The 12,500-nt window shown below is 35.0% G+C and overlaps 2 protein-coding genes across 5 annotated transcripts in view; one reads left to right on the top strand and one right to left on the bottom strand.

Moving 5' to 3' along the window:
• Arl6 (ADP ribosylation factor-like 6) overlaps positions 1–5,424 on the top strand; it is a 5,951-nt gene extending 527 nt beyond the window's left edge. For both annotated transcript variants that reach the window (XM_043008018.2, XM_086546431.1), the window contains exons 2-4: positions 888–1,237; positions 2,487–2,659; positions 2,804–5,424. In XM_043008018.2, coding sequence (XP_042863952.1) covers positions 1,060–1,237; positions 2,487–2,659; positions 2,804–3,028 — 576 coding nt within the window. In that variant the 5' untranslated portion in view covers positions 888–1,059 and the 3' untranslated portion in view covers positions 3,029–5,424. The remainder of the gene's footprint in view (positions 1–887; positions 1,238–2,486; positions 2,660–2,803) is intronic.
• Positions 5,350–12,500, bottom strand: part of Uba3 (Ubiquitin-like activating enzyme 3) — a 9,017-nt gene continuing 1,866 nt past the window's right edge. For all 3 annotated transcript variants that reach the window (XM_043008014.2, XM_043008017.2, XM_043008015.2), the window contains exons 2-10: positions 11,885–12,036; positions 11,010–11,211; positions 10,528–10,675; positions 9,104–9,220; positions 8,386–8,569; positions 7,651–7,856; positions 7,354–7,458; positions 6,830–6,944; positions 5,350–5,771 (exon numbers count right to left, since the gene is read on the bottom strand). In XM_043008014.2, the coding sequence (XP_042863948.1) occupies positions 5,683–5,771; positions 6,830–6,944; positions 7,354–7,458; positions 7,651–7,856; positions 8,386–8,569; positions 9,104–9,220; positions 10,528–10,675; positions 11,010–11,211; positions 11,885–12,026 (1,308 nt within the window). In that variant the 5' untranslated portion in view covers positions 12,027–12,036 and the 3' untranslated portion in view covers positions 5,350–5,682. The remainder of the gene's footprint in view (positions 5,772–6,829; positions 6,945–7,353; positions 7,459–7,650; positions 7,857–8,385; positions 8,570–9,103; positions 9,221–10,527; positions 10,676–11,009; positions 11,212–11,884; positions 12,037–12,500) is intronic.

Below are 12,500 nucleotides of genomic sequence, written 5' to 3'. Positions count from 1 at the left end.
TTTCTAGGAACTAATTAATCACTTGATCCTTGGTCATTAAAGATTATATTATCCCTACTGAGGTATCATGTTGCATCTGGCAAGTAAAGTAGGTTATCATTATTGATTACTTGGATTATGGGTCATTATTATTAAGATTAATATTTTTATCAAAAATTAATGGTGCCTCTTATGTTAAACACTTTTAATGTAATTTCTAAATGTTGAAAGTTTCCCAGGGAAAATGTATATTTTATAGGATTAATAATGTAGTTGTATATACAGGTATACAAGAAACTTATAGGAGCATTCAAAATAGGACTTTTCATTAAAATGATGTTTGATGTATTTTACCCAGATCCATTTTGCTGTAGTGAATGGACTACAGTTTATAAGTCCAACCTGATAGTGGCATAGAGTCAGGCTATTGCGGGGGCCACCGTATCTTTGTCACTGCAGCAAAAGCCAACATATCTTCACCACACATTCTGGTAAGATAGGGCTTGGGAGGTTGACAAGCTCTATCTTACCAGATTTATTGTGATACAGGTTTGCTTACCAGAATTTACATGGAGGAGATTTGTTGGCATTTTCTGGAGTGCCAACAGACATAAAGGCTGTAGTAGTCTGCAAATTAGCTAATGACAGACGTATAATTATCTTGTAAATATTTACCAAAATGTAAATGACATGGGATATGATGTGCTGTTAGAAAATCTATCAATGCATTATATTGATCCAGTTATCCACCATATCCTAAAATCTGAACTGCTATTAGTGTCATATAATAGTACTAAATATATCCTCGGATAGTCATTCATTTTAAGGTGCTTAAGCTTTTTTTCTGCATTTATTTGTGGTTCATTTATTAATGTTTAATTTATTTCCCCTTTTCTTTTTCTTTTCAGGCCTTACAATATCAATTGCTTTAAAGAAATAGAGCAATTTTTATAGGAAAAAGAAATGTAATTGTGGGGACAGATATTTTTGTAATTAAGCAGAGAAAAAGAACTAGATATCCTATCAGAATTATACCTCTCAACTTCACACTGCTGCATTGCACATTCCGAACCCAGGGCAATGGGGATGTTCGACCGGCTAGCATTTTTCCTTGGCCTCAAGAAACGCGAAGCAAGTGTACTGGTCATTGGCCTTGACAACTCAGGAAAATCAACTATGCTGAACCATTTCAAGACAGAAGATCAGAAGACAACAGATATTGTCCCCACTGTGGGTTTCAATGTGGAAAAGTTCAAGGGTAAGTTTGAAACAAGTTTTTTTTTTTCTTTTCTTTTCTTTTCTTTTTCTTATTTTGCCTCTTCTTTATTCTTTGATTCAGAGTTAGATAGAACTTCTTTGAAGCTTAGTATTGGTAAGATTAGAATATGATTTTAAGTAAAATTGTAAATTTGCCAGAGGGACATTCGGCATTTATGTTATTGCATGATTGCAAGTGATCATTATGTACATGGAATTTGACTGAGTGTAACTGCTATATGCATTTCTTTATTTGAAGAAAAAAAATTAGATGAATAGAAAAGAAATGCTATGATAATTAAATCAAAACAACCTGAGACATGTTTTCACCAATAAGCACTAAAAGGAAATTAAAATGAAGACTAGAAGTATCCTTTAAAAACAAGTATTATAATAGGTATAGACTGCATCAGTCATGTATCAGTTGTCAAGTCCCATGAAAGTATAGTGCATATGAAGTAATGATTGTACAATTTTTGTTCAGTTTATGATTTTGTAATGTCAAATTATATAAAACAAGAAAATTACTGAGTTGAAACTTTGAAACTATTTTCAGATGAGATCCATTGCTTTGTCAGCATGGAGTCCATTTACTTGTCAGCAAAAGATTTTAGTTATTTATGCAAGTTTTTCTTTGGACAATTAGACTACTCCAATTCAGTTTGTTTGCTATAATTCTTACAAGGCATGGTGCAGGGAAATAGGAGTACTTGTCTTTCTATCCTCATGTTCAAAGTCAGATGCGAGTTTTCATTGTCCATATTACTTACATGGGTATAATCTCCATCCTGGGATGATCTGTTTGTTTTTATGAAGTCGTATATAAAAATAATTGCGTGATGCATTTTTTAAAAACATTTTAGAGCCCTGGAACCAGCTTTCTTATTATCAATAGCCATATAGTTTGTCAATGTAGCCAACTGCCTTACTGTAAATATCAGATAAACTCCTATGAGACGAATGCAGATTTGACTGCCATGCTTGTTTGTAAACTTTATTCATCTTCAGCATTACCTTTACAGAGACATTGTATGAGGCGAGTAGAGCTAAACAGTCCGAGAAGTAGATTTTATTTTAGAAAATATAATCTTCAGCCTTCTAGGGTCATGCAAACAAATAAAGAGACATTGAGACCAACTTTTATCATGTAGAATATATTGGAAGTAGATGTCAAGACTCACTCAATGCAGTAAGTGTTTCTTTGTGTTTGTTCTGTGATATATTTTGAGCTTATTGTTTTCTTTTTCCAGCAAAAAATGTGGGTTTCACAGCATTTGATATGTCAGGTCAAGGACGCTACAGGAGTTTGTGGGAGCATTACTACCACGATTGTCAAGGGGTCATATTTGTGGTGGACTCTAGCGACAAGTTGCGGCTGGTCGTTGCCAAGGACGAGCTAGACATGTTGCTTCAACATGCTGAGGTTTGTGTTTGTGTTTGTGCACGTGCCATTCAAATATGAAACAAGGATCGACATTACAAGATTTCAGTTGCTTTTCTCACTTGCTCTTTCCACCTACTTCCTTTCATTTTAAAGTGTTTGACCTGTCTTGCTTCCCACTAACAGATCCGCCACCGCAGGATACCAATACTGTTCTTCGCCAATAAAATGGACATGCGAGATGCCGTGAGTAGCGTCAAAGTCTCGGCAGCTTTGGGGCTAGAACGCATCTCAGACAAGCCGTGGCACATTACCGCTTCAAATGCCATCACCGGAGAAGGCCTTCACGAGGGTGTGGAATGGTTGACAAATCAAATCAAGGAAAATTTTGGAAATAATGCAAACCGTTAGGCAAAGCACGGGGGTGATATTTATTCATTCGTTTATTTTTTAAATTTATTATTATTATATTTTGTCCCCCATGGAATTATTTCATCATATGCATTGGCCTAAAAACGGTTTATAACGAGCAGCTAGATCTTTTTGAATAGGTTATGGTATTAAATTCTTGAACTAAATATGAGTTACTGTGAGAAAAAAAAATTGATGATAATGGAAAAGAAGTCAATGGATTATTTTCCTTTGTTCTTTCTCTATTTCTTCTTCTTCTCCTCCTCCTCTATCAATTCTTTTAATATTCCAGATGTATTTATTAATGTTTTGCAGTTGCTTAAGGCAGAGTTGAAGTTAAAATTCCTCTTGATAGGGAATTTCTAATTGCTTGCTTAAGGTAAATGAAAACCAGTTTCAGGAATTTGTTTAATTACTTTATGGAGTTCACGAAAATTGTTATTTTTTCTTTGGACTTTAAATAGACTGCATTCCTGCTGATGCTAATGCCAAAAGCCTGCCGTCCTAGAAGGTAAACTTTGAAGCTGGACTCTTCAAAACTAGTCAGTGCTGTGATAAGGAAACTTGAGTGCTCTTATAAATCTAGTCAACATTGAAACAGAGCCTTAGTTACAGAGCAGTAATGCGTAGATCTATACATTCGGTTCTCATTCAGCATTTTCTACAACCAACTTGTTGATTTGTTAAAATTATGCGGCATTAATAAACAAGATTAAGAATAACTTTTTCACATTTGAGTTTGTCGTGTGAGCATTGTTAAGTTATAAGACTTTATTTTACTATTGCGTATAGTACATGCCTGTCGGTAGAAGCTTATATGCGCAGTGCACAAATCTATACATTTTTATAATTTATTACTTTTAGGTTTTACATACAAGGAGAATTGTTTTGTAAGACATATGTTTGTGTTCTTAAGGCTTTTTTTTTTTTGCCTGTCATATTCTGAAATAATTTAGGTAATATTTGGTCTCGATATTCTCTTAATTTCTTTCCCCTTTTGTGTCATGATCTATGCACCGTAAATATACTACAGATTTTTGTATGTGTGTTCTTGATGCTTTTGATAGTCACTGTTCCATTTTCTTTTTTCTTCTTCATAGCACAACATTCCTACCTGAGGATCTCTTTATTGAAACCAAAGACGAAACATTCCAATGTTGTATGCTAAGTTGCTTTACATTATGGTTTTGCAATAGGTCCACATTGCAGCAATGTTGAGTGTATTGATGTTCTAGTCATTTGTTGTGTTGTCTCTCTCTTGCATAAATCTATCAAATGCAAAAGGTGTCTTGTCTGTTTTGGGTGATTTTTACTTTGTTTTTGCTTGCCGAAAGTACACTGAATTTGAGTACCTTTTTTTGTTTTTGTCGGAAGAAACAGGAAGGGGCATCTATAGGGGAAAGAGGAGAAAATGTTGCTGGAAAAAATACCTGCCAAGTAATAAGTAAAAATTGATTATATATTTCTACAAATATACATTGGCAATTTTTTTTCTGTCTCTCTCAAGTTGCCAAATTGCAGATTCAATGATTTTGAATATATCAGCTCTGGTAAAAAGATATATATATTAATGATGACAAATAATCTAAAATTAAAGGTAACTTTCAACATGAAGTACAGGTGTATCACACATTAGGGTGTATTAATAGTATCTGGACACTGTACCTGTGAACTTATTATGTAATATTGAAGCATCGTATAAACTGATTGCTTTTTTCTTTAAGGTGACATTTTGTACCATCTAAAGCACAGTGAATAAAAATGCAATGCAATTTCTGTATCCAACAGTGTTAAATGTGTTTCTGCTCATTTTTTGCTAAACAATTTTAAAAGAAACATGGGATGTAATAGGAATATGTTGGTCCATATTTTCCACATGAATTTTAGTTTACAGGTTCATTTTAACCCAATAACAACGGGCCAGTTTTTGCTCTGCCCGGTCCGGTGTGCTGGCCATACAAAATGTCATGAAGTGATATCACATCCCCACCAACAAGTGCTGCCACCACGTGACATGATATCACAGTGTTAACCCGTTAAGTTATAGCATTAAGAAATTAAAAGTAAAAGTCCTCAAGACATATTCATTCAGATTGATACATCTATAGCAAACATTGAAATTTATTTTGGTTATGTTGTCTATGCCATTTTATGCAACTACACACTTCTAATTAAATGGTTACTTCACATGAGGTAAAACAGATAAAATGTAATCTTTGTGTTTTATATTTTTATTTTTGTATTTGATTTTTTCTAATGGTATCCACTGGTGTAATTGAATCCGTCCATAACCGTCCATTATACCAATGATAAGAAAGAGGTTTTATTATAAAGACATATTTTTATTTAGTATTTTCATGTATTTTCAGCTTGCACAATAAAAAACTTCAGCCTAAGTAGATAATTTTATTTAAATGTTATAACATCCATTACACATACTGCACTAAGCCTTATTTATCTCCAACAAACCTAGTTTGTTATCTGATAGATTGTTAGAACTGATATGCCCAAAAAAGTTATATCTGGTCTTGCATAACTTTCAAGAACCCTTACACATTATGCAAAAGGATTCCTTGAGAAAAGAAAAATCCTAAAATTTCAAAAGCAAGTGTGAATATTTAAAGTGCTGTTAAATTACTTAAAGAAACGTATATCTAATCTATTATCTTCAACTTGAAGAGGATTGTGGTCGGACTAGTAACATCTGCCACGGCTATTTCCATCCCATCTGCCAGGCCCAGCTCTGCAAGACAAAAGAAGAAATGCATGACATTACAACCTCATATCCTGGAGGCTTTAGGTAACAACAGCCTGTACCTTGTTTCCCTTAATGATTCACATGACTATATGAAACCAGCACAGCATCAAAGCATGATAGAAAGGGTACAGCATTAACCCGGCAGTCCGTTCGGCTTTGCGCAATGCGCCGTACGGGGTTTCTCGTCTCGAACGAACGCTAAAGCCTCCTCGAGATTCTCGGCGGCGCAACAAGCCGCTCGGCCCCGCCCCCGCTCTGCTCCGCGCGCGCGCGGCTTCCCCTCATAGCGCGTCCAGGGCGTCTGACGCTAAAACCACAATACATGCTATCACATCAACCGGCGTGAATGGGTTAAAGCATACTAGAGATGATATCAGCATCAAAAGGTTGGACGTGTACCATATTTCCCACTGATAGGAGCTCACTAGATCCTCTTACTAGACTCCAATCATCAGAGAACCTAATGTTCTAGTAGGCTTAATCTACTCAAACTAGTTATAATTATAATTTATAGTGAAGGATTCTGCCATTATTCTAACCACTTAATATGATTTGATTGATTTTAGTAAAAGATTCTGCCATTCTTCTAACCACTTCATATAATTTGATTGATTTTAGTAAAAGATTCTACTACTCTTCAAACCATTTAATATAATGTGACTGACAGTAGAAAAAGGTTCTGTTTTTTTTCTCTCCACTAATATAATACAAAAGGCTGTAGTGGTGGTAAGACACATAATCTCACTTGTTGGAATGTTATACCTTTTAAATCGATAGTATGTGATATATAATCAGGAGAGTGATACAACACGTAAGAGAGTTATCATCCCAAACCTGTTTACTCAATAAGATTGTGATATATTTTGAATGACATCATTTCCCTCCTGAACTCTAAGGTATCAACTTGCCACTTTTCACTACAGAGGATTCAGATGAAAAGAAACTGCCACAAAATCTCAGTTTATGTCAATCTTACCCCATCTTCCACACAGCCAGTGAGAAAAACTCCACAAACAGAGTAATATCGTATAAAAATACCATACCTTCAATGCTCTTCTTCAAGTTGGGTCTTAACTTTTCTTCAATTGATGCTGGAGAATGTAGGTAGAGTGACTTCGTCCTTCCATCAACCATTGCTTGGAGTCCTGGACTTTTCATCTAAGGATACAGTGGGAAGTATGAATGAGTTGTGTGATGATAAACTAAGACCTAGACCTAACAAAAGCATAAACAGATAGTAGATACACTATTTTGGAATGCAGGAAAAAGAGAAAAATGCATATGCAATACTGCACAGGAGAGAAAGAATCGCATTAGGTCACATCAGGTTGACAATAATTTCATGAGAACAATAACATGTTGGAAAAGAGATTTTTTTTTCCCTCCCCTATATATAAAAAGCAGGATTTCTATATTAATATCTCGAGATAAACTTTCATCTAAAAAATATAAATTCAATGTTTACAATATTCTATTTTGAGATAAACTTTCACCTAAAAAATAAAAATTCAATGTTTACAATCTTCTACTTCACAAAAGATGGACACCCGCACACATCAAACAGTACCTGAAATTTGAATGACTCCGTGAGCATGGTGATGATATCTTTCAACTTGTCTGTCAGTCGCACTTCAAGATTCTGAGGCACTTGACTGCAGGCCAGACATTCTTCCTGATGATACAAAATTAAAGGCTGATAAGTAAAATATATTAGCACAAGAGCGTGCACTTGTGTGTGTATGTGTGCGAATATGTTCCGTTTCTTGTTCAAAGGGAGCATATATACACATGTAATGCCACATATAATAAAATATTCGAGACACAATATGATTCGACCAGATAGACTTAAACCACTATCACACACCTTCTTTTCGTGTTCATATGTATAAGTATAGATGCCGTCAATATCGTTAAATACGCAATAATTATTCATGGGTGTGCAGGCTGAGGTAGCTAGCTTGAACACCTCTGACGCGCAGGCTGCTGCAATCACAGCATTCGTTGAAGCTACAGCAGGTATTATTCTCTTGACTACACCCTGAGTTAGCCTGTAAGTCACACCACTTATACCTGTAATCAAAATGTTTAAATGAATATTTCAATTCTCTGTATCTCAATTCTATGCCTGTATGTAATAAAATTTGATACTTGATTTATCAGTTTGATCTGAATTACATCAAGCATTCAACCTGGGTATTGTGCAATAACACTCCTACTCCTATACTCCATATCTGTTTAATTTCATTCCATTTTCTTAATTCCATAAAAGTTTCAGGTACACATAATATCTTGTAAATATTATACATTAAATAGCACACTGTTTTATCACAATAACAAACCCTTATGCATGTTTTTCATCACTATCATTTTCCTATAGAATAAAAGATGCCCTAATTTATATATTTTTCAAGATATTAACATGACTGAAAAGCTTTACTCAGAAATCACAAATTTTACATTTGCTACCATTCACTTTATATATGTATTTCTTCATTTGGAACATGATTCAAGCCATTAAATAGCATCACATTATCAACAGCGCAAACTACTGCTCTACCAATAACCCACAAGCAATAATAAACTATAACAGGTAACATACCATACTCAGCTCCTCTCTTCTGTGCCTTTTCAAAAATCCAGTTGATATGTTGCGGATCATCGCCGTCAATGGCTACGTCTTCACCAAATGGGTTCTCCTTTGGCCAGAGGAGAATACGGACATATTCAATGCAGTGTTCAGGGAGGCGTGGCGTGTGGGCTATTGTGCACAGCGGGAAATTCACCTGTGTGGTAAAGGGTGTGGAAACCTTATTTCAATTACTTTCAAAGTGAAAAAAATTATGTTATCTCTTCAACACAATCATGCAACATGTTCCCCAAGAAAATTTTTTTTTTTTATTTTTTTTTTTTTTTTTTTTTTTTTTTTTATTAATTTCTACTGTACAGTGCAACTAAGACTGTTGTGGTAAATAGCCAGAAATTCTAATTTTACTAATGTTAGTAGAGATAACTGCCTTAAAGCTGTTTTCACTACTTTATGTTTACATTGATGAACTATTTTGAAGTAATTATATTATTACAACTATGACATTCACACCACTTACAGTTGTTGTTTTTTTACTAGGATAAACTAGTAACTACATTATCCTGGCAAAACTTCAACACTTAAAAACAGTCTTCCAATTTTGAACTTATAAGCCACTTAACACCATCAATTCATTACCAATATATCAATATACAGTATACATTTACCAAGAGACTTACTTTTTTCTCTATCCCTTATCATATCCTCAACTACATAAATAACTGTAACTTACTTGAGGGGGAAATAAGTCCAGCGTGCATTCGATGCATGATGTTAGGCCAGGCAAGATAACACGTGCATTGCCCTTGAATCCCTCTGTTCCACCATCAATAAGTGGGATCACAGAACTCTGAGGAACCAAGTAATGAAGAATTCAAACTCACAATTCATAATAGCAAAAAAAAGAAAAAAAAATAGCAAAGATGAATTTTTTAGGCTGATTCATGACAACATTACTACTTAGGGAAATAATAAAGAAACTGCTCCTTCTGATACTTATTGATCTGTTGATGCCAGGTGGACATGTTTACATGGCTGCCCACTATGGTTTTGTTTTATTACTTTTTCATATACATGGATAGCTCTTTTAAGTGCTTACTTAGTAACTAACAATTAATAACTGAACTTTCCTTTTTTTGGAAAAGTACTTGCTTCTATTTCTGTAATTACAGTTATTAACATTCTTATAATAAGAATAAGAATAATGATAACTCCTCAACAACAAATGACATGACGTTCACTTCATAGCTTGGCTGGTCTTTCCACTAGGTTACGAGAAACATCATGTCATGGCTTCGTCTGGCTGGTTGTACACATAGCCTGAGGCACTAGGCACACTTTCTGTGAAATGCCCCAGTGAGATGACCAGACGCAGCAAAATCACCATGGTTGTTAGCAAGTTCATGATAATAATAATAGAAGAAATAAAACCTTTTCCTGAAAATTAAAGGAATAGGGTGAAGTCTGGAAGAATTAGTAATTGACTCCTTGCTTACTAAGCAGTTGTAGAGCCATCTATGTGTAAAAATAAAAATAAAACAAAACCACAGTGGGCATTGCCTGTTCCTGGCATCAATGGATTAACAAAACACAAAGAACTAAAATCATTAAACCAACTCACACCACACTTCTATACAGTGTGGTTCAATGCTGCAACAAAAAATATATTTAGGACTTTGTGTACAGTTAATTGTAAAGTATAATCATAATCATTATATATACAATCACCTTACTTATGTAGTTTCCCTGTTAACTGGTATCTAACTCACTGCAATCACAAGTAGTTTTAACATCTGCCACACTAAATATGACACCACAATATCATATGTAAGAAAATTTAACAAAACAGAGGAAAGCAAAGAAAGGGAAAATGTGCTTCCTCTCACTGAACATATGATTCCATAAAGAGTTTTCCACAAGACCCATATCATTCATCCAATCAACCTGTTCAACTTTTCTTTTTCTGATAGGTCTTCTAAATCTTTAGGATATTTTAGTGGCCCAAGTTTTCCCATAGTGTATCATTTACATGTCACAACCACTTTCAACAATGTAATACGCCCTTTAACAATACATCAAGACACTGCTTTCATCAATAACTGAACGACAACAGAAGCCATAAAAAAAAAAGTTAAACAATATCTCACTGCACTTTACCTGATCGAGCATTCCATCTTCGTAACACAGGAGGGAGATAAGCATTCCATTTATCCATCTGCGAGCAACAATGGAGTCTAGACCACAAACCACCAGATGGAAACCGCGGTAAAAATCGTCGTCAAAATCTTGGATCTTGTTGTAATAGCTGTTTGGGATTTGGTCAAGGGTAATTTCTCCCTGACTGGAACGACATCACATGCATAAAAAAGGGTTTGATCTATCTAAATTTTGTTTCTAAACTAGTGTACATAGTATGAGGTCATATTGAAAATGAGTGCTATACAGTATGAATAAATACCTACATACATTTATTGTTACAAGTGTGAGTACACATAGAATCTAATTCCCATGTCAGAATACTTGCTACTAAACTATATAACACTTTTTAAAAATACCTTTACCAGAATTTCTACATTTGCAGATGCAAAGAAAATGTTCTAACTACTCAAAAGACTTCAGAGCATTTAATAAAAGGATACGGAGTCACACGACAACCCTGTATGCGCTGATTGATGAATTCTGCCGCAACTTCCGCCTTTGGTCTTCCAATATCCTTCTTCCGGAAGAGGAACTGGCGATTTAAGTTTGACAGGTCTATGGTGTCCATGTCAATAACATGAAGATCTGTAAAGCCCATGAGTGCTAGGTCCTTCAGCAGCTCACAGCCTAATCCACCAGCTCCTGCAGGGGAAGAGCAACCGAATGTTTATAAATCAAAATGATGAACATCTGAATGGTTGCATACACCTTTTTTCTAAGACAATGGTGATGAATTGATGTTTTAAAATTGAAGATTTATGCTAAATTCTAGGATGTATTGCAATATGTGAACATAAATAACAATGAACCATACGAAGGCAAACATATTCCCTCCTTCTCTCTCTCTCTTAACCTTTCCAGCATGCAGAAAGTTGCTTAGAGGATAATTGAGCATCTCAAAAAATTATTTTCATTTTATTCATATAGTATATAAGGGTATTTGCTTTCGTCTTTAATCTTATTGAAGTTGAGGCTATGGACACCCTGGGACACTTCTCATGATTGTGTAGGGGAGTCAGAGTGAGAGGTCATAGGCTATGAAGTGTCCATGAAAATAGCAAGACAAAGACTGAGATCAAAGCGGGTTGCTTAGGAGCACAACTGACACATCCTAGTGTTGCCATACACCCTGCTGTTTCTGCACGACTAACTAAAACAACAGGAAACTGAAAAAAACATAATCTTATGTGACCCATCCTCCCCCATGTGCTTAGAATACCGTGTGAGCTGCTGTGTAGGGGTTAAACCAAACCAGAGTGATGAATTCTGTACGTTCTATTGAATACCACAGGCATGAGAGACTATCACTTCTTACCGATAACCAAGACTTTAATATTTTCCTGCAGCATTTTCAAAGTATCTGGTGACGGTTCGAAGTCTGGGTGAGTGAAAGGTCCAGGCCTCTCCAGCAGCTTTCTCACCTCGCTCCATCTCTCTCCCCAGTCCACCGCTGTCATGCTCTCAACACTGGTGGAAGAAAAAAATTGTTATATTCATTTTATCAAATAAAAAGTAAATCATCTTTATCAGTCATCAAAACAACACCAACACTACAGCATTTGAAAAAATGAAATATCAGCATTTTCTGTATATACATTAATAAAAAAAAAAAAACACAAAGAATCACACTAGATGAAATTAAATATGTGGTGCCTTGAATTACAATGATTTTACATGTAAAAGTAATGCTGCAAATTATTTCTGGAAAAAATGCATATGACAATTTCATCACCTCAACAAATAAAGCAAGCTTTCAGTTTACAATGAAAAGTGAAGTGAAAGTTGATTGTGGTGTGTTTCTTATGAGAGGGTTGGCTTGTTTTAACCTAATGCATGATGGATATGTAACCATGAAAAGCTTTCATTGTAGTTGCTTTTAGTTAATTTTGACAGAAATACATTATGCTGTTTTCCTTCATATACACCTGTTT

This window comes from Penaeus japonicus, unplaced genomic scaffold, assembly GCF_977035675.1.
Source record: "Penaeus japonicus unplaced genomic scaffold, GWHDUDI00000001_assembly GWHDUDI00000002, whole genome shotgun sequence".
NCBI classification, from domain to species: Eukaryota; Metazoa; Arthropoda; class Malacostraca; order Decapoda; family Penaeidae; genus Penaeus; species Penaeus japonicus.
The sequence above is the reverse complement of the archived record's forward strand: the minus strand, read 5'-3'. Positions and strand labels throughout refer to the sequence as shown.